The sequence below is a fragment of the Thalassophryne amazonica genome, chromosome 9, assembly GCF_902500255.1.
Source record: "Thalassophryne amazonica chromosome 9, fThaAma1.1, whole genome shotgun sequence".
Taxonomy (NCBI): Eukaryota; Metazoa; Chordata; class Actinopteri; order Batrachoidiformes; family Batrachoididae; genus Thalassophryne; species Thalassophryne amazonica.
This window is the reverse complement of record NC_047111.1, coordinates 114,489,118-114,514,553: the sequence shown is the minus strand read 5'-3', so window position 1 is coordinate 114,514,553 and position 25,436 is coordinate 114,489,118. Positions and strand designations below refer to the sequence as shown.

The 25,436-nt window shown below is 41.7% G+C and overlaps 1 protein-coding gene across 1 annotated transcript in view; it reads right to left on the bottom strand.

Moving 5' to 3' along the window:
- Positions 1-25,436, bottom strand: part of med13a (mediator complex subunit 13a) — a 289,879-nt gene that overhangs the window by 190,782 nt on the left and 73,661 nt on the right. Inside the window, exon 3 of the mRNA XM_034179011.1 lies at positions 5,091-5,259. Within this exon, the coding sequence (XP_034034902.1) occupies positions 5,091-5,259 (169 nt within the window). The remainder of the gene's footprint in view (positions 1-5,090; positions 5,260-25,436) is intronic.

Below are 25,436 nucleotides of genomic sequence, written 5' to 3'. Positions count from 1 at the left end.
ACCTCCTCTTCTGGCGGCCCACACAACAAGATGTTTGGTGTGTTCCTCTCTAGGAACCACATTCACTCACCATCTTTTCCTGGTTCAGTATTGGATCATGTCATTTCTCATGTGCTCAGAAACACAGCTGATCACATCAGCAAAGGTCTGACAACAACACTGAGGTGGACAATTACACGGCATTGTGCTCATGCAAGAGCACACAGATATCACCGATATCACCGATGATCTCTGTTTTGTTTGCATACCTCTCTATGTGTTGGTTGTTTGTCTGGGTGGTTGCTGTCCAGGACCCAAGTCGCTTCCTTGTGGAGAATGAGGCGACACACAGCACCAGCACATGCTCCCAGACCAGCCCAGTTTACGTACACATCGGATGCAGACAAAGTGTGCTAGGTGGTGGATCCAAACATGCTATGGTCTGTACCAGTCAGGTGCACATTTTAGACCTCGTGCTTTACTTTTTAAAAATTGTTAGTGACATTTTTGTCATGTACATGTTTAAATAAGCAGCTGGGCATGACCGTGCGATGCGCACATCCAAGCCTTGCCCACTAAGAGAATCACAGCATGTTACAACAGCTTATCCCGTTTTGTCAGCTAAAACATGTTGCTGTATTTAGGTTAAAAGCTTTTTATAGTATCAAACACACACACACACACACACACACACACATGGTAACCAGCTGCTGCTGTGATGCATCACCTCTTCAGAGCTGGAAATGTGTCTTTTCTCTCCCTCTTTTGATTTGACTATAAGACAATGAAACATGCAGCAACAAGTGATTCCATTCGCTGCTAAACTCTCAGTAATACCTGTTCACATGTGCAAGATTCATGCGTGTGCACGCAAGTGTGCTCCTCTCTTAGGATTTTGTGAACCTCTACGACATGATTAAGTAATTTTATTCACCATTTTTTGTGCCAATTAAATTATCACAATAATGATAAAAGTGTGATAAAACTTTCAACCCAATTCTACACCGAACACGTTTGCAAGTAATATGCCTGTTAAATGGACATTAAAATTTAAATTCTCAAAATCAAAAAGCCCTCCAATTAAGCTGTCAGTCACTTGCTGCACAAGAAATTTTTGCACATGCCACTTTTTTTTCCAGCCTTCCGTATTACCATCTCGTATCAATAAACCCAGACACTGACAGCATGAAAAAAAAAAAAAAAAACTAGCTCAGCAGCATTGGATGATGGCTCACTTTTATACAAATACACTCAAGAGCAAGAGGAGAGGTAGGAGACACACTGCAAGAACAACAGCACCTCCTTCTCTCTCCTTTTATTAACTCAGATACCATGAATGCAACGGAGAAGACTAGACAGAAAGTTTCCAAATCAATCCACACATTTTACATTATGCATTTTCACCAGCTGTACAAACCTACATTTGTGGTACAATGTGTTTGTGCTTATATTACAACCCCTGGCAAAAATTATGGAATCACCGGCCTCAGAGGATGTTCATTCAGTTGTTTAATTTTGTAGAAAAAAAGCAGATCACAGACATGACACAAAACTAAAGTCATTTCAAATGGCAACTTTCTGGCTTTAAGAAACACTATAAGAAATCAAGAAAAAAAGATTGTGGCAGTCAGTAACGGTTACTTTTTTAGATCAAGCAGAGGAAAAAAATATGGAATCACTCAATTCTGAGGAAAAATTATGGAATCACCCTGTAAATTTTCATCCCCCAAATTAACACCTGCATCAAATCAGATCTGCTCATTGACACTGACCCTATGTGTCTTTTTGCAAGGAATGTTTTTGCAGTTTTTGCTCTATGGCAAGATGCATTATCATCTTGAAAAATGATTTCATCATCCCCAAACATCCTTTCAATTGTCCAAAATATCAACATAAACTTGTGCATTTATTGATGATGTAATGACAGCCATCTCCCCAGTGCCTTTACCTGACATGCAGCCCCATATCATCAATGACTGTGGAAATTTACATGTTCTCTTCAGGCAGTCATCTTTATAAATCTCATTGGAAAGGCACCAAACAAAAGTTCCAGCATCATCACCTTGCCCAATGCAGATTTGAGATTCATCACTGAATATGACTTTCATCCAGTCATCCACGGTCCACAATTGCTTTTCCTTAGCCCATTGTAACCTTGTTTTTTTCTGTTTAGGTGTTAATGATGCCTTTCGTTTAGCTTTTCTGTATATAAATCCCATTTCCTTTAGGCGGTTTCTTACAGTTCGGTCACAGACGTTGACTCCAGTTTCCTCCCATTCGTTCCTCATTTGTTCTGTTGTACATTTTTCGATTTTTGAGACATATTGCTTTGTCTGTCTTGACGCTTTGATGTCTTCCGTGGTCTACCAGTATGTTTGCCTTTAACAACCTTCCCATGTTGTTTGTATTTGGTCCAGAGTTTAGACACAGCTGACTGTGAACAACCAACATCTTTTGCAACATTGCGTGATGATTTACTCTCTTTTAAGAGTTTGATAATCCTCTCCTTTGTTTCAATTGACTTCTCTCGTGTTGGAGCCATGATTCATGTCAGTCCACTTGGTGCAACAGCTCTCCAAGGTGTGATCACTCCTTTTTAGATGCAGACTAACGAGCAGATCTGATATGATGCAGGTGTTAGTTTTGGGGATGAAAATTTACAGGGTGATTTCATAATTTTTTCCTCAGAATTGAGTGATTCCATATTTTTTCCCTCTGCTTGGTCTAAAAAAGTAACCGTTGCTGACTGCCACAATCTTTTTTTCTTGATTTCTTATAGTGTTTCTTAAAGCCAGAAAGTTGCCATTTGAAATGACTTTAGTTTTGTGTCATGTCTGTGATCTGCTTTTTTTCTACAAAATTAAACAACTGAATGAACATCCTCCGAGGCCGGTGATTCCATAATTTTTGCCAGGGGTTGTACAACAAAAAAAAGCCCCAATGCTGATTTTAAAAATGCTAACTTTGTGAGACGGTGACGCACAAAATATTACAAAAAATGCAGCCAGCACATTAAACTGCTTGCATGTAAATTTTATACATTTATATCATGGATGTGTCACACTTTGCAGGTGAGTGGCACTGATGGCTAAAAACTACATTTGAGCTTTGTTGTTGCTGTTGGAGATAAACACTTAAAGGGCCCTATCTTGACAATCTATAGCATGTTTTGAAGCAGTGTTTCCCATTCCTGGTCTCCTGGACCTAAAGCACTGCACATTTTCCACTTGCCCATTAGCTGACGGGCAAATGGAAAATGCGCAGTGCTTTGGGTCCAAAGTTCCAAGAATGGGAAATACAGTTCTAAAGTGCATAATGCATGTGCATGTACGGAATGTTCAACTTCACTTCACAATTTACACACCATGTAATGTGAGATCAAAGTAAGGGACAGGGTGAAAAGGGGTTGTATTTGGTCGCTCATGGGTGTACTGTGGGTGTAACATGTGTTACACTAATCATATTCTCATCTGTTATTGTTATTTAACGTCGGACTCAAGTGACAGGTGTTGTGGTGAAGAAATAGATCTGGACACAAAGCCTCAAAGCATGAAAGTGGATCGTATACAGGAGCAACCTCCAAAGTTGGAGCACCTTGTTCCATCTCCTCCATCCATCTACAGTAGTGTTCAGAATAATAGTAGTGCTTTGTGACTAAAAAGATTAATCCAGGTTTTGAGTATATTTCTTATTGTTACATGGGAAACAAGGTACCAGTAGATTCAGTAGATTCTCACAAATCCAACAAGACCAAGCATTCATGATATGCAGACTCTTAAGGCTATGAAATTGGGCTATTAGTAAAAAAATAAAAAGTAGAAAAGGGGGTGTTCACAATAATAGTAGTGTGGCATTCAGTCAGTGAGTTCGTCAATTTTGTGGAACAGGTGTGAATCAGGTGTCCCCTATTTAAGGATGAAGCCAGCACCTGTTGAACATGCTTTTCTCTTTGAAAGCCTGAGGAAAATGGGACGTTCAAGACATTGTTCAGAAGAACAGCGTAGTTTGATTAAAAGTTGATTGGAGAGGGGAAAACTTATACGCAGGTGCAAAAAATTATAGGCTGTTCATCTACAATGATCTCCAATGCTTTAAAATGCACAAAAAAACCAGAGACGCGTGGAAGAAAACAGAAAACAACCATCAAAATGGATAGAAGAATAACCAGAATGGCAAAGGCTCATCCATTGATCAGCTCCAGGATGATCAAAGACAGTCTGGAGTTACCTGTAAGTGCTGTGACAGTTAGACGCCTGTGTGAAGCTAATTTATTTGCAAGAATCCCCCGCAGAGTCCCTCTACTAAATAAAAGACGTGCAGAAGAGGTTACAATTTGCCAAAGAACACATCAACTGGCCTAAAGAGAAATGGAGGAATATTTTGTGGACTGATGAGAGTAAAATTGTTCTTTTTGGGTCCAAGGGCCGCAGACAGTTTGTGAGACGACCCCCAAACTCTGAATTCAAGCCACAGTTCACAATTTCATAGCCTTAAGAATGTGCATATCATGAATGCTTGGTCTTGTTGTATTTGTGAGAATCTACTGAATCTACTGGTACCTTGTTTCTCATGTAACAATAAGAAATATACTCAAAACCTGGATTAATCTTTTTAGTCACATAGCACTACTATTATTCTGAACACTACTGTATGTAAGACATGTCTGAATATTCTGCCCTGCAGAAAAACACTGCACTCAACTTTCAATGTTTTTTTTTTTTTTTTTGGTCTTTGACAGCAGTTTGCAACACTGCTCCACAGGGACCACCTACACCACACATTTCCAATCCCCCCCTGCTCTGCCAAACACCGATTCAGGTGTGCTGAGCCAGTCAAAAGCTAACAAGCATGGTTGGTGGAAGTTAAAAAAAAAAAAACAGTAAATGCATAAACAAATGAATAACAACACCAAATAATTTTAAGATTGGGAAAAATACAGGTGTGTGCTCATTTAGAGATAAAAATGAACTTGTCCTTTAACTCTTAACACCGTATCTGTTAATGTAGTTGTCAGGAATTAGAAAAAAAGAGGGGAAGTTTAAAAAAACAGGAAAATCTTGCTTTTCATTGGGCACAGGTTTATGTGCAGGGCTCTGTTGAAAAGGACTTACCTCTTGTTGATGGGCTTCTCATCCTTCTCGTAGGGTTTGACAAACCACTTGCCGATGCGAACAAAGCTGCGATTCATGAGGCAGCGCTCCAGCAAGTTGTGGATGGCTTTGAACAAAAGCGTACGACACTCATAGGATAGACCATTCTCCCACAGCCCATCATCCTCAGCTAGGGGGAATAAAACAACAAAAAAGGGGAGACAAATAGGTGAGAGGAGTGGGGTGCTTTAAGAGCTTGAGCACAATTTTTAAGACGTCTCCAGGGCAATTCAATGTCAGCCTCAACAGCACTCAATTACACTCAGTCGAGTGCATGCAGCTGCTGTGACCAGTAGAACCATTATATCATCATTACTGCTGTTCAGACACCAGTCAATAAAAAAAGAATCATTATTGCACAGCAACAATAAATACGAGGGGTGAGGGGGAAAAATACTGATTCTTACATGCATCGTGATGCAGACATGGACGATTAGGAATCGATTTACAAACGTCAATAATTGATTTTAATGCAGGCATATTAGTGCAGCTGCTGCCCACCATTAAAGTGGATATGACACTTAAAGACAACATAGTCTTATTACATGTAACAAAGGTTATATAATTCGGTCAACCTAAACGTTTTGGGAAAATGGACGCAATTCTCCCGTTATATATAACATTTGAACGTCCCGCCACTGAAAAATGTGCACGCCCTGTGATCAGCTTCCTGCTGAGCACCAAGCCTAAAATACGTCACTACGTGTAGACCATATCGGCTTGCACGCCTGGTGGCCGTTGTTTACACTTTGTTTAGCGGCAGAAACTTTGATTAAACACAGCTCTCAGGGACTTATTTGTCGATATGCCTGACCAGTGTGTCGCAGCATATTGCACAAACACAAGGCGAAAGGTTTTAGCCTTTTCAAGTCCAGGCAGATTGATCGAAAGCCGCGCTGTTGTGCGATGCACGAAATGTCAGGCTGCCGCTCGCATACACGCATTTGCTCCCGACAGCAGACACTTTCCTCTACCGTCTCCATGTTCTCACTGCTCACAGGAACACATAAAATGTCAACCCCAAATAATATGTTCACAATAATCTTGAAATGGTCAAGGAACTTACGTAGTAAACACGGCGGCGGCATGTAAACATGGCGGTGGCATGTTCACTGTTGTTTTCGGCGGTCTTTTTTGAAACTTTCGAAGTTCATTTCCTATTCTTTCGTGAAAATAACGTAACTAAACATGGATGAATGCAATGCCAGGCACTCGAACACGGCAAAAACCCGAAGGAAATGACGGTGGTCCGCAAGTAATAGCTACACTGTCGCGGCTCCGGAACAATAACAAAGGCAGTAAACAGATGCTCAAATTGAAAATGCTATACAGTAATTAGAGTGTTATAAACAGCAGCAACAAAAATCAAAGCCTCCCTTACCATTCCATATTCTGCAGCCTTTCAAAATCCATCGGAATTGGCACGTCTCTTGCCTCTGCTTCGGCTCCGCCATAAGCACCGCCGGCATTATTTTCACTGCCATAATGCTCCTGGTTTGAACGTTCGTCCGAAAGATACGGCTCCAATCTGTAGGGTCTAATCACTGCTGCGACATTCTCAGGATCCGAGTCAGAAATAATCCACACTTGAAGAGGAGTCAGAAAAGTTCTCGAGCTCGTCACTGTCCATGCTGAGGTCTATCTGTTCCTGTTGTTAATCTAACAGACAAAGACGGGACTCTACACGCTGTGACGTCACGGCATCACATGACCGCTGATGGAACGCTACCAGCGCGCTTTCCAAGAAACACACTTTTGAGAAACTGTACAAACTTTATTTCTCAGTGATAATAATTAAAACCACTTTCAACTTACTATACTGTATGTATATTTTGATATATCAGTTTAACCTAATTTTTTAGGTGTCATATCCACTTCAATGAGCACTTTTCACATTCGTTACGTAAACCCGTGTTTCCACTTTTACTAGAGTCATTTTCTGAACCGGTAATGTACTTTCTGTTAAAGTACATTTTCCATACAGCTTTGTGACAGCCTCTCTCTTCATAAAAGCTGGAGGAGACAATGCACAGAGCAGCTGCTGCTTCCGAACTGCATGCGAAAAGAAATGAGAGATAAACAATCTTTTATCTATGTACAACACACAACAGGACAAAAAACATCAAGTGACAGGTTCTGGCTGCATCTGATCACAGTTTTTTGCACCGCAAAAGAAAATCTCCAGTTTTAAGCTCACTCTTCATAAGCACATTAAAGGCTTAGCTGAATGCTCCTCTGAAACCAACTCATTCTGTTGTTTCATAAAGGTCAAAGAGAGAATCCACACAGATTATTTGCTTAGTATCATGGCTGATCACCTAAAATCACGTCCAGTACTATTTTCATCTAAATATACGCTGGTAGTGCATTGTGGTGGAGCACACCTGAGTGCAGTTTGTTGAGCTGAAACTAAAATGTAATTAACTAAAACAAAAGCTGCGCCACAGCTGGCCACAGACGTGCATTACTTTTGCTATCATGCAATTGTGTATTGTAACTGGCAGAACTGCCTGAATTTCACCCTTCTGACTCCCCTACTGGCCTGCCCTCATAGAGTACTCAACATTCATAGTCAAGCTAATGATGTATTCTTATATAAGGAGGTGAAGTACCGTAAGATTTATTCAAACAAAATAGCACTGGATAAGAAAGCTCAATATAAATGTAGAGATAAGTGAGACTACTCAATAAAGACTCCATACACAAGGTCAGCACCTTCCTCCCCCTCCCTCCAAAAATTTACTAGGGTTCCCCTGTTTTTTTCTTCCTTTGTTCTGAGCTCTGAAAGAATAGATTCATCTCTACAGTCACTTCTTATCTAGCTTCAAGTTACTTGTCAGCTACCCCCCCACCCGCCAGGCTGTATGCGCTCTGCAGAAGTGCACGGCGACGTGTGCTCCTTGTGCAGAGCAGGTGATCTGATTGCTGCTCACACAAGAACACACAGAAGTGTCACATCCCAGTGGTGAATTTTATTTTTTTATTTGCATACAGAGACATGAATTCTGCAAAGCGCATTTTGCACACGACAAAGCAGAAGCTTGAAAGGCCCACAGTGTTTTACAAATGTGTCTTTATGCACCTCCATGCTCGACATAAACGGCAGAAATATGCTTTTACACAGGATTAATATAGCAATTGCGTCCCCATATAAAACCTGTCCTGTCCAAATAAACTATGTAATAAGCGATTTATTTACAGATGTAGCAGATGATGGAGGATTTTAAAGTTTTGCTCCCTGACCAAAATTGAAGTTCATGAACAAGATGAGAAAACAGATGCAGTTTTAATCCAAATGTTGTTGAAGTTATCCAAGTAGTGACAACAACATTAGTGGTAATTGTCAAATTGAACAATCGCATCAGTGACACAACGTACATGCTCCTGTGTTATTGCACTTACACTACATGCAGCCGAGTCCATCTGGACTGTGCCTGAGCCCACCTCTGCAAGTTGCCATGGCCCAGAGCACACACACACTAGTTAGTCAAACAAACTAGACTTTGGAGGCATAGGGTGTGAGTCCACACTACGTACCGCTGCAACGCGAGGCGCAGTCTCTGATCTCGTTGTGACCGAGGCTTCAATAAACCATTCAGAATTGAGAATTAGAACTGTAATGTTCGGGTGCAGTCGGGTGTGTACATCTAAATCAGAGAAAATCTTTGGTGCGAGTGGATGGCGGGTGGATGATTCTTAGCAGCAAGTTCAGATGACGTCACAGATGATCTGCACAACCCTAGTTCCACTCATGTCTGCTATTTGATTCAATGGAATCAAATGGTTCCAAACAACATTCACAAATTTAATAACCCATGCTTTCCAGCTTTGGTTAAAGATGATGCATATAAAATACGAAAAGAATCACACACAAGAAAATTATTTTAAGAAACAAGCATAAAAAAGGGTTACATTCATGGACAGACAGACATGAAGAAAAATACACCGCCAACATAGCTCAGAGGGGTAAAACTGACAGAATTCAAACATACTTTAAATCCTCCATAGAGTTAATTTAAAAGGCTTTTATAACTTAAGAATTAAAACAATTACCTCCATACAGTGTTTGTATGGATGATGTAACACAGTTTCAACACTATTTCAAAATGAAAACTACTTTCCCACCTGATTAATGCAATAAAAATCCTATTCTTGTTGAGATGACACTTGCTTTGAGCAGATAAAAAAAAAATTACACTGAACAAAAATACAAACGCAACAATGTTGTTTTTGCTCCCATTTTTCATGAGCTGAACTAAAAGATCAAAAACAGGTGTGCCTTAGGCTCACCACAATAAAAGACCACTCTGAAATGTTCAGTTATATCACACAGCACAATGCCACAAATATCGCAAGTTTTGAGGTAGTGTGCAGTTGGCATGCTGACTGCAGGAATGTCTATCAGAGCTGCCGCCCGTTTATTGAATCTTCATTTCTCTACCATAAGCAATCTCCAAAGGCAATTCAGAGAATTTGGCAGTACATCCAACCGGCCTCACAACCGCAGGCCATGTGTAAACCACACCAACTCAGGACCTCCACATCCAGCATGTTCACCTCCAAGATCGTCTGAGACCAACCTCCGGACAGCTACTGCAACAGTCAGTTTGCAGAACCAAAGAATTTCCACACAACCAATCAGAAACGTCTCAGGGAAGCTCATCTGCATGCTCGTCATCCTCATCGGGGTCTCGACCTGACTGCAGTTCATCGTCGGAACTGACTTGAGTGGGCATATGCTCACATTCGATGACATCTGGCTGCTGATCTGTTGCACTGCATGAGGCAAATTGTGGTTACAACAGACAGTGACTGGTTTTCTGAACATCCCGCCCTCCCATAAAGCAAAACTGCACATTTCAGAGTGGCCTTTTATTGTGGCCAGCCTAAGGCACACCTGTGCTGTCTAATCAGCATCTTGATATGCCACACCTGTGAGGTGGGATGGAATATCTCGGCAAAGGAGAAGTGCTCAGTAACACAGATTTAGACAGATTTGTGAACAATGTTTATGAGGTCTTTTGTGTATACAAATGTTTTAGATCTTTGATTTCAGCTGAAAAACGGGAGCAAAAACAAAAATGTTGCATTTATATTTTTGTTCAGTGTAATAAAATTTGCAATACAGTCTGATAACGTCTCATATGAAAATTTAAACGGGTAACTTTGCATTGTATTTTCTGTATTGTGCTTCTTGTTGATAGCATTTTTAAGGAATCACTAATATTGGACTCACCAATACAGACAAACACCGCACATGCTAGTGCTTGTACAGGTTCTGTGCTGACTGCAGCTTAAATGTGAAATTTGTAATTTGATATGGGTGCATACGAGGTCTGTCAATAAAGTATAGGTCCTTTTTATTTTTTCAAAAACTATATGGATTTAATTCATATGTTTTTACGTCAGACATGCTTGAACCCTCATGCGCATGCGTGAGTTTTTCCACGCCTGTCGGTGACGTCATTCGCCTGTGAGCACTCCTTGTGGGAGGAGTCGTCCAGACCCTCGTCGGAATTCCTTTGTCTGAGAAGTTGCTGAGAGACTGGCGCTTTGTTTGATCAAAATTTTTTCTAAACCTGTGAGACACATCGAAGTGGACACGGTTCGAAAAATTAAGCTGGTTTTCGGTGAAAATTTTAACGGCTGATGAGAGATTTTGAGGTGATACTGTCGCTTTAAGGACTTCCCACGGTGCGAGACGTCGCACAGCGCTCTCAGGTGCTGTCGCCTGCCTGTTTCAAGCTGAAAACCTCCACATTTCAGGCTCTATTGATCCAGGACGTCGTGAGAGAACAGAGAAGTTTCAGAAGATGTCGGTTTCAGCATTTTATCCGGATATTCCACTGTTAAAGGAGATTTTTTTAATGAAAGACGTGCGGACGGATTGCAGCGTCGGCTCGCAGCCGCTGTGACACTGCGCCACAGGAAAAACACCTCTGTTGAAAGCCTTAAGGACAAGTTGGAACATGTCCAGCTGTTAAACAATTTCTCATATACTCACTCCACTGAAAGCCATCAAAAGCCGCCTGGATTTTACAAATGATTATCAACACGGAGATGTTTTTCCTGTGCCGCCGCACCGCGCCGGCTGCGTCCCGACGCGCGGATCCGTCCGCACGTCTTTCAAATCTGTGTAATTGTGGTTGGAATGGATTCTGTGTATAAAGCCCCTTTCACACTGGGCCTGCTTCAAGTTGCATATGCTGAGTATCTAATAACGCAGGAATGTCTGCGTCAGTTGCATGTGGGGTGGGGCTGAGGAGGTGAGAGCGCCGAGGAGCTCAGCTACACTGTCATTTCTATTCTAGTTTATATTTCTTCTTGTGCAGCACTGCAAGTGTGCCCTCTGATTTCTCTTCCAGTTTATATTTCTTGGACCAAACTGAATTCCCATTGTTATCAAAGCTATGCAGATATACACAGTGACCGTAATTACTCTATAATGAGTCATTCTTTGCAAATACAGCTATATAAATTAATGGGAGAAAATTGCTGCCCCGCCCCCCAACACACAAAAAATTGCATCTTAAAATCACAATATCAGTTTTTTCCCCCCATATTAAGCAGCCCTAGCAAAAGGTACACAGATCTAATATTAAAGGTATGGTGGGAGACCCTGGAAAAATCAGTATTATTTTTTATGTACAATACATTTTGAAAATAGCCAAAACAAAAAAAGTACAAGTCCCTTCCTTCTGACCTTCCTCCATAGCCATGCCTCCAAAGCACAAGAACACATATTTTCGGTTCTTGGGTGTGAAGAACTGGATACATTCTTATAACTACAAAACACAAAATAACCTACATCAGCACTCGTCCCATTTGAGGGTAATATACCACCATCGTGCTGTCATGATTAACAGACCTGTCCAACAGAAGTAAGGCCACTATTGCGTCACTTCGCAGGACTTTCTGGTCTGTGGCTCCAAGATTCGCAGCACGATCGGGGCGCTGTAGAGGTGGCGGTTGGAGCTGGCAGCCACCTTCATCCTCGGGCCCTTCTAAACTAACAGCATGGTGCACTGCCATGGAGAAATGCATTTTCGCCACCAGTGAAAAGCAACATGGATCTACACTCTGGTTTTAGATCTTGCTGCACCTGTCCTTTTTCTGGTGTAAGTTTTCTTAAGAAATGTTTTGACATCCTTGACTGGCTGTTACAGGCTGGCTCCAATACGTCCAAAAGCATTAAAATGTCCAACTTTAGAGCAGAAATTAACATGTTTACAACATGGTACAAAAACTGGTTTTGGTCTCTACAGATAGGTTCCCCTTCCATGACACCTGTATGAGGGCAAAAAAAAATTGTAACTTCTTAGTTTGAGATGTTTTAAGCCATGAAGTTATGCATAATTAGGGGTGTGGTCACAATGAGTGACAGTTGCTGAAGTGAGCATCTGAGACAGTCCTAGCTTTGCTCTTCAAAGGCTGTCAGGTGTTTTGGAGGGCTACGTCTCTCCTTCTGAACATTTTACTACAAATACCTAGAATAATATGGCTTGTTGTGTGGTGAAATATCCGAACAAATCATCTAAGACGTCCCTTATGCAATATTCGTACTGAGTGAAGTTCTCATCTTATTTAATGTTGTAGGTTAACAGCATTAGCACTTTTAGCAGCTATTAGTTGCTTGAGCCTTTAGGTCCTGTTAATGCATGATTACTCAGACGTTTAATGCCTACACCTAGGCATGGGCCGGTATGAGATTTGGACAGTATAATAACCGTGTGCAAAAATACCGCAGTTTCATGGTATTATGTATAGCTTTAAATTGTGCTTTCAGCATTATGACTATTTGCATATGAAGCGCGCGTGATTGACGCGATGTCTACTGCTACGAGCACAAAACCACTGATAAATTTAGAGAAAATACCAAAATAATAGTCACTCTTTTAGACATGTAGCATCTGCCCCGTGGGAAACATGACTTACTTGCTTAGGGAGAAACGTGGCTGGAATAAGGTCTGGAACTCTGGATGATCAATACTTGGCCCAGCTTCACCAACAAAGTGCTTGGAATAGATATATTTGTCCTTCTTTATATGTTTGTGGGAGAAATTTGGTTGACCACAAGCACGATTCGAGTCCACTGCTTGTACTTCTCAGTGGTTTCAAAGACGGGATAAAGTTTACTCCCTCCATGTAATCCTTTGTGGGTATCTTGAATCACTCTGCGTCCGACACAGGCCATAGCTGCGGTGCTTTGTTACCACCATTTTTGGCTTGTAGGACTATTCCACAGAAAATAAAATGAAAAAGCCGACTTGGTCCTTTTAGACGGAGGGAAAAGTTCAGCGCAGGCTTCGCCTCCTTCAGCCACGATGCAGAGCTAGCTAACCTAGCTAACACGTCTGTGCCTGTTTGTCAACAGAGACAGAGGTGTGCGCCAGGGGGAAGGGCGGCGGCGGCTGCCTCCGCTCTGCCTATCAATTATTCTCATAACCCACTCATATCGTAGAGATGGTATAATGGAAAATTTTAGTGGTTTTGATACCGTAGCTTTTTCATACCGCGGTATACCGTGAAACTGGTTATTGGCCCATGTCTACCTACACCAACTCAAATCCTTATGAGAACCACCGCACTGTCCCCAAAAATACGATTTAATAAACATCCGAACTGAGATTAGCCTGTTAGCTTAGCTGGTTTGGAGTCAAATATAGGGGAGTGCTCAGATTTCTTTTGTCACACAACTAAGCCACCCACGCTCCACCTCTTTATCAAGCTGCTTTTTATCATGACGTAGGCAGGGTCATCGCTGCCAACGCACCATGATATGGGCTTCATTTCAGCTCTTCCAGGTCTCTATAGAAAACCTATGGGTGGAGTCATGCAGCGTTTGTCCAGTATATACAGAGTCTATGTGAGTGATGGCCATGCACTCCAGTGGACTGTTTGTGCAGTCTTATGCCGCGTTCACACTGGGCGCGACCAGACGCGACAAATTCATGTTGGTTGCGTGGCGACGGACGCACCACCATCGCCCGGTGTGTCGCTCTGCTTTCGCTGCGAAAATTCGCCCCAGTGTGTCATCAAATAGGAGGAGCTTCCATTCCGCTCACCAGCTCCGGTTGTCAGTCAAGTTAACATGACGGACCTTGATCACATGGAGCGAGTTGTTGTGGAAAGCTGACAAACATCATGAGACGTTCCCAATTTGGGGAGTATCATTACTTGCTGCAGGAGCTGCTTCTGGATGACGGCCACTTTCAGCGGTCCTTCCTCCTCTGCAGGACCCAGTTTGAGGACCTCCTGTCCCGTTCACGCGTGCACATGTAAATAATAAAAAAAAAAAAACTCTGCTCCCCCTGCTGCGGGGCTGCTGCTCGCTCCAAAAACTGTCATAATTGTGTTTAGAAACCAGTTACCATTTGCTTTATTATACATCTGCGTCGTTAATAAATAAAATAATCTTCACGTTCGATTCGCTCGCGAGCACGTAAACCCCCCCCCCCCCCCCCCCAAAAAAAAAACCTCCACTGCTTGCTGTGGAGCTGCTCCTCTCTCTCCCCCAAAAAACTCTGTCATAATTTTGTTTAGAAACCAGTCACCATTTTCTTTATTATACATCTGTGTAGTTAATTAATAAAATAATCTTCACGGATGATTCGCTCACGCACACATGTAAGAAAGAAAAAAAAACCTCCACTCCCCCTGCTGTGGTGCTGCTGCTCGCTCCAAAAACCCTGTCATAATTGTGAAATAAAGGACAAAAGGGACATAAGTCCTGCTCACAGGCTGTTACCAGAGACAGGACATGTTCACATCCAACTCAGTCAAATTGCAGACATCTCCACGTCACTACATATTCAGTCCCTGATTGGTCATCGCGGCGCGACAAGACAAAAAAGTTCAGATTTTTCAACTTGGGGAGGAGGGCAACGCGACGTGACGCAATATCGTGCCACAAACGCGGCAATCGCTCAAAATTGCTTCACTCGTGTCGCTTCATTCGTGTCCATCACGTCGCGCTGTGTGGCTTGGGGCCACAACGCGTCCTTCCATAGGGATTACATGGCAACTTGTCACTGCTGTCGCTCGCGTCGTGCCCGGTGTGAACGCAGCATTATCCACCAGTGCTATGTGGTCATAATAAATATTACATTACGCCACCTCCTTATATAAAGTTAATCTCAATAATATACTCCATTATTGTGTTGTGTGGGAGAGTGCTCTTTCTCAAACCAAAAGTCAGGTTATGCCAAATGTGGGGTGCAGTATGAGTGTGGGCCAGCGGGGTAGAGGGGTGGGGGAAAGTCATGCTTGTGATTTTTAGTGAGTTTGAGATTGTTTTTTGCTGTTCCCTCAAAATGTATCTCACTGTATCTCAAATGTTCATGCTCAGTGGGCACATGTACCCACAATTATCACAAGGAGTGGGAATGCTGTTTAATGTTTGCTATCGAGGTTTAAAGAGGATTTCAAGTACTGCTAATATCAGCAAAAAAAAAAAAAGGCTTTAAAAGTTATGTCTTGCCATACCTTTACGACAAGGGCAAGAAAAATAAAACAAAAGAGGATCTGGTCAAAAGTTTAAAGTGAGATCATCAACAATAATGTGACTGATAGCATTTGAAGGACAAGAGAAAATAAGGTCCAAATAAAAACTTTCATTATGGAGTTAACACTGCAGCGCTACAGTCCTACAGATGATGGCTCTACTGCGAAGCTCGAAAACATCTCCTGCAACACCCTACTTTTACATCAACCACCATGGCAATCCCTGTTTTCCACATCTGCTTTCTCCCGCCTCCTCTTTCTCCTCCCTGTCGCCTGTTTCTCTTCAGTCTCTCCCTCTAGCACTGAGCAGCTCTAAAACAACAGTCTGCTTTACATCAAGTGTTCCTAACGACCTCATGCTCATTATGCAGTCCTGCTGCAACACTCAGCGCTTCAAACACAAACCAAGCACTCGCTGCGATGTCGGCAACGTAGCACTCACTAAACACAGCAATGCAACTCTTTTAAATTATGCTCAAAACATAACAAACAGGACAAGGGTGGCTCTTTGCTCTACAACTGCTACTTTGGCCTGCAATTTGTACTGAATCCCTGTAATAAAGGCATAAAATCTCTGGAACTGATTCAGAAGAAGAAAAAATAATCATTTACAGTTGCATTTTAAACACAGAGGTCATTATTTTGTTTAAGTAACATGTAATGACAGGAAATGCATTTAAAGAGAGGGTATTACGGAGAAAAAGACTTGTAGTGTTGCTGTTCTGCAAATGTGACAAATTTTCAGAGGTTATGGTGAAGCTGCAAAATTTTCTTAAAATTACTGAACAGTGAAGATGATAGGATCAAGAATCAAGAGACCTTGAAGTCCTCTGGACAAATAAAGTCATTTAATATGGGGAAAGCAGCATTAATGATTCAGTCAATGCAAATATTTGATTCAAAGAACGTACTGTATGTGCAGAATCAAGGAAAAACCTACTGAGCAGTTTTTTAACTACAAATTGAGAAATGTGCAAAATTTTGTTTTTTTTGGCCATTTTGAAGGCCCTCAGAATAATTCATGGACATTTTTTGTTTTTTATTTCATTTATTTATTTACTGTCTGTAGGCAGCCTCCCAAGGAATCTTTAAGCATAATTTGAGAAGTTCTTGATCAGCTTTTCCGCAATAAATATAAACATGTGAAAAATGATATTTTTGGTGGTTGGGGGAACAGTGATTCAATTAGAACTACAACTTACCAAGACCAGATAGTGACCAAGGAAATGTCTATACCAAATTTCTGAAAAACTAATTCAAGGAATCTATATGAAGATTTATAGAAAAGGTAATTTTTCAGAGCAGTTTGTCAATTCGAGAAGTGTGCAAAATGTAAGTTCTGGACCTGTTTTTTTTTGGGGGGGGGGGGGGGGTCTTAAAATGATACAAGGAATGTAATTTTTTCTTGTGTGTATGCAGCTTCATAAAGAATATTTATGCAAAATTACAGAAAGAGTCATTGAACATTATTTATTTATTGCAATATATTAAAATGTAAAAAAAAAAAAACAGTTCCTTTTTTTTTTTTGGTCATTCTTGGGGGTACTGGAAGGCCCACAAGGATTTAATTAGAAAGTCCAATTTACCTTGACCCAGCCAGTCTCCCATGGATTGTCTACCAAATTTCCAAAAAATTAAACTGTTTTTCAGGAAATCATCAGATGACGCATTGTGCATCGCCCTCAAACCTTGATGCCATTGCCCATTTGGACCTTTGTCCAAAGACCTAAAAATCTACAACTTAGAGACATGAAACAACAGTCAAGCATGAATAAATAAAATTACTTCAACCCGTGGTGGATATTTTTAAAAGAAATGTGGCTTAACTTACTTTTTCTGCTGTTCTTTTATGTGTTTTTGATCTGGAAAACAAACTGATTTAAAATATACAAGTTCATGTTTAATATAAAATACTAAAGTAACAAAGTACTTATAGCTTGCATTTTAATGCAAATAAAAACTACAAGAGATATCAGTGTGAAAAATGAAAAGACTGAACAGAAAGCAGACAAATGTGGAAAAACAATGGAGTTGATGTCGGAATTTATTGTACCACCATGTAGTTCAACATTGTGTGAGCCATCTGACAAATAAGATGGATCGTGATCTTGCAGTATTTCAGTCATATTACTAAAATACATCAGCCTTTCTTCAAGGTGGATATAATGAAAAACTTTCCACAAGCTGTCAAACGCTGTTTCATAAAAGATCCACAAATTAACTCCAACTTAATTATATAACGGAAAATTACAATGCAAGTCATTTGAAAGTTCTACACACGACAAGACTTTAAAATGAAGTCTGAAATACAGAACAGTGAGATATGGATCAGAGATGCAGTTTGATTTATTCCAAGTTTACTTCGGACTGAGACCTATAGAAGAGCTACAAGACCATGGAATTTTGTCAACTCTCCCAAGTCTCAGCTGGTCTCCATTTTGATCTGTGATTTGCGTTTACACCATGCCTGCATTGCGACTGAATTGTGCGAGTGACAAATATGTTACTATTCACAATCATTGATGCAACCCCATGCAGAGTCAACTGAAAGTCTATTACATCCCATGGGATCAAGTTGAGAGTGAGCTGAGACTTATGAGAGTTTATCACGACAGACAATGAGACTCATGTATCTGTTAACTCTTCGCACAACTTTTGGGAGTGTTTAAGCAGCTCAATACACTCGCACACCTGCTGGAGACCGATAGCGACCGATAGAGAGTGATAGCGACTGAGTGGGATCTTTTTTCCGACAATGGAGACTCTACTGAGACTAGCCTGTAGCCCCGGTGAGAATCCGTGAGAGTGAGGGTGAGCAGAGCCCATTTTTCAATCGCAAATCGGGACCCGGTGCAAACAGGGTGTAAAGCCCCATTTACACATAGACGGTAAGAGCTCCCGGAAGCGTCCCGGAAGAGTTTTTGGCCGTCTTAAGGATCACACGCCGTTGTTAATGCCGGCACTAGGGGGCGTGGCTTAGTTCCGGCTTTACCGGGAATCGTTGAAAAAATTATTCAACATGTGGAATAATTCCGGTAGCGCTCCTGGAGAATTCGCGTGACGACAGAGACAACGCGAACAACGGTGTTTGATACTTTTTAATCACCGTTTCATCCCGCCCCTTCCTGTAGTGCCGCAGTTTACACCGCCATAATTGGCGGCCGGCGTTGTATCCCTAATCAACGGCATGTAAAACGGCGATAGAGCGTCAAGGACTTACCAAGAGGTCTGGTTCAGAAGCAGAGGGTAGCCCTGTGGTGGAGACGGAGCAAAACATTGAGGAGGGGAAAATGAAAGAGAAGAAAAGGCTGAGTATGATCTCCCTCCCTCTGCAGTGACAGGCATGTATTCCTGCTGCTTCAGCCTATTACACTCTGGGGGCGGTACCTATATGCAAAAGTTCCTGGAGTAACGCAGGATTTGCCTGGATAAATCCAGCAGTACACAGGGCATTATCAGCAGCAGCAGAACACCGCTGTTCTCACGTGCGTCTTAACCTGCGATTGTAAAGGATAGAACTGGGTATTAACCCCCGTTGCCTGACGTGTGCCGGATGCTATGGCGTCAAAACGCCGCTTTATTCGGCGGATTTAGCGGCGTTTTATCCGCGTATTTGCAGCTAGTACGGCGGTCAAAACGCCGGTGAAATGCTCCATCCCTTTCCACCGCGAAAACAGCCGGAACTACCGCGAACTTCGGTCTACGTACTACCCGCCGACAAAACCGTCTATGTGTAAACCATGCTTAAGCTTCACAAAGGAGGAGCTGAGAGAGCTTCAAACAACTGCACAGTTTAACCATTTTATCATAAACAATGAATAAAAGATAAAAGGAAGATTAACAGCTAAACTCTCTGATATATATGTCCATCACATTGAGATGTATGGCTTGGCTTAATATTCTAATGTATATAATGGATGCTTGTCAGTCATATCTCTTCCACAAATCTGTGTATGCATCCTCGATGGCTGTTTACCTATTCATTTCTACTGAAGCCTCTGTGACATCCAGTGCATGTGCAAAGCGCCATCTTCTGTTTTTTCTTTTGGCCTGGAATTTGCCTCGAGTATGTTGGAAAATATTTAACTCCTGCAGTCAATTTTGAGGAGGCCATACGCACTGTGTGCCAGGAAGCTAGCCTTGGTAACCTACCAAGGTTTGGAACAAGCGAGCGCCTTCAGTAGAGCTGCTCGACTGTAGACAGTCAAATTGTGTAGTTGGAGAAGTGGAAGAAAAAACCTGGCTGCAATGGTCTCTGTAAAAAAAAAAAAAAAATGCATTGCTCTGCAAACAAAAGAAGGCACACCATATATATTATGGACATTATGCAAATAGTACGTGGAAATGAGGTGTGATGGTGCATATTTCTGAAAAATTTAAAACAAAGAAATCACGTGTACATAAGTATTCACACCCTTTGCGCAATACCGTGTTGATGCACCTTTGGCAGCGATTACAGTGTCAAATCTTCTTGAGTATGATACCACAAGCTTGGTGCACCTATCTTTGGGCAGTTTTGTTCATTCCTCTTTGCAGCACCTCTCAAGCTCCATCAGGTTGGATGGGGAGGGTCAGTGCACAGCCATTTTCAGATCTCTCCAGAGATGTTCAATCAGATTCAGGTCTGAGCTCTGGCTGGGCCACTCAAGGACATTCACAGAGTTGTCCTGAAGCCACACCTTTGATATCTTGGCTGTGTGCTTAGGGTCATTGTCCTCCTGAAAGATGAACCATCGCCCCAGTCTGAGTTCAAGAGCGTGCTGGAGCAGGTTTTCATCCAGGATGTCTCTGTACATTGCTGCATTCATCTTTCCCTCAATCCTGACTAGTTTCCCAGTTCCTGCTGCTCAAAAACATCCCCACAGTATGATGCTGCCACCAGCATGCTTCACTGTAGGGATGGTGCCTGGTTTCCTCCAAACATGATGTCTGGCATTCACGCCAAAGAGTTCAATCTTTGTCTCATCTCATGGTCTGAGAGTCCTTCAGGTGCCTTTTGGCAAACTCCAGGTGGGCTGTCATGTGCCTTTTACTAAGGAGTGGCTTCCATCTGGCCACTCTACCACACGGGCCTGATTGGTGGATTGGTGCAGAGATGGTTGTCCTTCTGGAAGGTTCTTCTCGCTCCACAAAGGAATGCTGAATCTCTGACAGAGTGACCATCGGGCTCTTGGTCACCTCACTGACTAAGGCCCTTCTACCCCAATCACTCAGTTTAGTCGAGCGGCCAGCTCTAGGAAAAGTCCTGGTGGATCCGAACTTCTTCCATTTATGGATGAAGGAGGCCACTGTGCTCATTGGGACTTTCAAAGCAACAGAACTCTTTTTGTATCCTTCCCCAGATTTGTGCTTCAAGACAATCCTGTCTTAGGGGTCTACAGACAATTCCTTTGACTTCATACTTGGCTTCATACGCTGACATGCACTGTCAACTGTGGGACCTTATATGTGGACAGGTGTGTGTCTTTCCAAATTCTGTCCAATCAACTAAAATTACCCCAGGTGGACGCCAATTAACCTGCAGAAAGATCATAAGGATGATCAGTGGAAACAGGATGCACCTGAGCTCAATTTTGAGCTTCATGGCAAAGGCTGTGAAAACTTACCTGTGTGTGATTTTTCTCAGTTGTTTTTTATTTTTAATAAATTAGCAAAAAAAAATAAAATAAATCACATTGTTGTTATGGGGTATTGTGTGTAGAATTGTGAGGGAAAAAATAATTTTATCCATTGTAGAATAAGGCTATAACAAAGTAAAATGTGGAAAAAGTGAAGCAATGTGAATGCTTTCCGGATGCACTGTACGTACCAGACTTGCTGTGGCAACCCCAAAGAAACAAGTGATGCCAAAACAATTAAGTTTGTTACAGCTTGTTATAGGAGAGAATGTTAAAAAACTCAGTATTTCAGCTTACTGACAGATGTTGAACCATGGATGTGTTTTGAGAGGGGAGGGCCTGGTGTACGGTAGTCAGTTCACATGGCAAAAGACAAGTGGCCTCATTTGGATGAAGATTTATGGGCTCAGCTGACAGCTAGGACACTTTCATGTCTGTGCCTCCTGTGCAGCAGACCAAGAAAAGCTGACCTTTATAAACACCCTTAGTTGGGTGCACTGTAGCTCTGTTATAGATGTTCATCGTGTGTCTCTACCAAGTGCACAGTTTACTATAATACTGTGGCAAGTACAGCACTTAATAAAAAATGCATCATCAGTGCATTGCTAATTGGCAACCCCACCCCGCCAAAAAAAAAAAACAAAAAAAAAAAACGCCTCAAAACAACCCATATAAGCTGATAAGAAAGTCCTGGAACTTAGCAAAAGTGGCACTAAGTTTTTCTTAACGGGGTCGTGTTATTTGCTTGTCTGAGTGTATAAGCAATTTAGAGCAGCAGTTGGTCATTAAACAGAAAGATTAATGCCTTGTGATCAGCAACTCTCAGGGGGATTTGACCAACCCTGGCCAGAAGGTTCTCTTCCTTTTCCCTCACTTTCTCCTTATATGCAAGGAAAGAGCGAGAGAGCCCATGGTGCTCTGTAAAGTCTTCATTACTAATTAATGAATATTTCTTCAGCAGAGAGGAAAAAAGAGGAAGACTGCACCCATGGGCCAGAGCTGCATGTAAGGCTGAGTTCCTGTGCCAGCCAATGGACATCCATCAGAACGAGCAGGAGAGGGAGAGAGAGGAAAAGAGGAAAGTGGAGGGTGGTTCACAGGCAGGAGATTAGCCCTGGAAAATTGATCCCAAAGCACAAAAGCCATTGGCCTCCTCTACTTTTTCCTCTTAAGAGCTCGTCTGGGTTTATCTATTCATTTTTTTGTGTCGCACACTGAAGTTCAGTGTCTTCAATAAAAGGCAGACACACAGCACTGCAAATCCTAAACCAAGGTTAACCGATTGTATCACAGATCCAGACCTCAGAGAGCTGCTGTGATGAGGCGGATCATCTGTATGACAAAACGCTTCACTCATTTTATCACACTTTGCACAAACTGAAGCGTCTTCATCTCTTCATCCATCTACTGCACCTGTTCATGTCTGCTTTTTCTTCATTTTTTTTGTCTCACTAATGAAAACAGATGTGTTACACTACTACAACATACTGCATTCTTTTATACTCTAATGCTAAACAGCAGCAGTTAAAAGGAAGAAAGCCAAGTGTGACACAGGAAGTGCTTTAGCGTTAGCTGTAAAGGCAGTCCGCTCACACTTTTTTCTGGCCTCTGGCCAAACAGATTTCTTTAATCCTGAAAGCTCTCCTCTTTCCTGCTCAGACTTTCATCATAGATCCATTGACAGATCATATCTTTACACAGTGTTCTAGATAAATTTATATAACACCTAGATAGATCTTTGTCATTTGATTGATGGTTTGCAATTGTGTTCCATTTACCGTGCAATTTTGGTTCCATATGTTTTGTACCATTGTATGCCGTAACCACTGTGTGCTCACACTAGTGGTCACGGCACGTAGCATAAGAACAAACAGTGTCCCGACACAGTGCCCAGGCTCACTGGGTCATGGAGGGAAGGCTGTATGCATAGAGTGGGCTCTAGAGCGAGGCGGTAGCACTGGGGCACAACAGGCTCAGTCAGATGACATCTTTGGTGAGACAGGGCATTTTGGCCTCAGTACCGAGCTTTGGTGGATACTGTAGGACCGGGAAAGGCGTTAAATCCATTTTCTCTTATTTATAAATTAATAAAATATCAAATGACAAGGATCTATTTTAGGCGTTATATAAAACAAATAAAAAATGTTTTTTTTTTTTTTTTTTTTTCATTTAAGCAATGGAAAGAATATTTCATGAGGAGAAAGATGTAATACTGCATCCAACGAGGCGCACATGGGCATTATGCTAAAAGAAAGTCCCTTAAGGCCAGTGTTGCCAGATAGGAAATATGCAACTTTCGTACCAAAACCTCAAAATTATCGTAGTTTGGGAGAAATTAACGTACACAAACAAAACGCATACAATGTAGCTATTTTAGCGTTTTTTTTTAATTTCCAAAGAATTTTATGTCACATTTTTAAACAGTAATTCACAATATCCCTATAGTAATGGGGAAACTATGGCACAAAAAGAACGTAAACACAAACGTGTTAATTACCAGACTAGCTGCTAGGCTCAAAAGTTGTGTGTGTGTGTGTGTGTGTGTGTGTAGTGATGGTGACGGGGGTGGGCTAAGCTACATATGTGCGTATGTGCAGCCAAAACAGTCTACATTACAGGTCAGTTGTCTCGGGCCCAGGGAGGGAGGGGCAGGGCCGAGAATTGGGAACTCATTACTTTGTATGGAGAGGGGGTGGGCTTTCAAATGACTCTGTCCCGGCCGGCCAAAGCTAGCAGCAGCCCTGTGTGTGGTGTGTCTTTGATGCCGCCTGAGTGCAACGCCTGTGAAATGATTCTTGGGTGTCAGAGAGAGATGCGTGTTTGGGCAACCAACTGAAATTATCGTACATTTTGGATTTTTTCCCATTATTGATTGTACATCGTACAGAGGGCAAAACTATCGTACATATACGATAATTATCGTACATCTGGCAATACTGCTTAAGGCTATTGGGCCATGCAAATTTCACTAAAATGACAACATTTAGTTTATACTGAAATCAAAGCATTATAATGGAGGCTTTTTTTAAGCGGGTTTCAAGATTACAGGTCTTTTTAATAAAGAGACCATATTTATCTGGGGGGAATTCCATGAGAAATATTTTATTTTCCTTTTAACGGCATCTGCAGGAGGGGGTGCATGTGCGCATGCATGAGCTTTTGAAAAAAACGTAACTTGCCTTGGACTGCAGGTGATGCGCGTACACGTAGCATGTGCACAGATGTTCGATGTAAATCACTTCAGAGGTGTTACCTGGTTACTAAAATGTATGTTTTTGGATTTAGAGGTGTTCAATTCTCGCTAGCTTTTTACATAATATATGAGATGAGTCAGATTTACATGGAAACGCAGTTTCAGAGCATTTTTGACCATCCTGCATCAGCAAACAGAGAAAGGCCATCCAGCAGACGTCACCATGCATCTCTACTCGGACTGGCTGTCACCATCAGCTTCCCAACATCCTTCCACAAGTCTGGGAATCCCCCATGTGATCTATGATGTCACTATGGTTAATATCATAAAGTGTATATGTCGCTATTATAAGCAGTTCAAGGCTGTCTGTTCTTTTGAAATTTTTCCATTCAAGGGGAATTTTATGAATTTTTTCGAGACAAAGTGGATTTTAATCATATTGGCAATGTCATGATATGAATGTCCTATTTAAAGACTAATAAATACAAGTTATCAGGAAATGACATATCCCTCCCGGTCGCCACAAATCAGTAACACAAAGTGTCAGGGACCACCCAAATACACGCTAATGCTAAATATGAATGAAATTGGTCAGCTGGTTCTTGAAGTATCGCGCTAAACAAGGGTGACAATGGCAATTTCAATTTATTTTCATTTACCGTATTTTCCGGACTACTAAGTTGCACCGGAGGATAAGTCGCACCAGCCACTTTATCCATTATAAAGAAAAATAAACCAGAAATAAGTTGCACTGGACTACAAGTCTCATGGACATACAGGTATGTTAACTTAACATGAAAAGTTTAGATGATAATATTGTGACGGCTGCTGTTTTCGGATGCATATTTCACCAGTCACAACTTGTAATCTGAAGAGTATGATTTTCTTTTTGGTGGTATTTTTTTTCAGGCCTTCTCCGTTGCCTTGTTAAGTTATCAGTAATGTTGAAATTTTAATTTTTCTACGGTAGTCAGAAGTCACAGGAACAGTCAC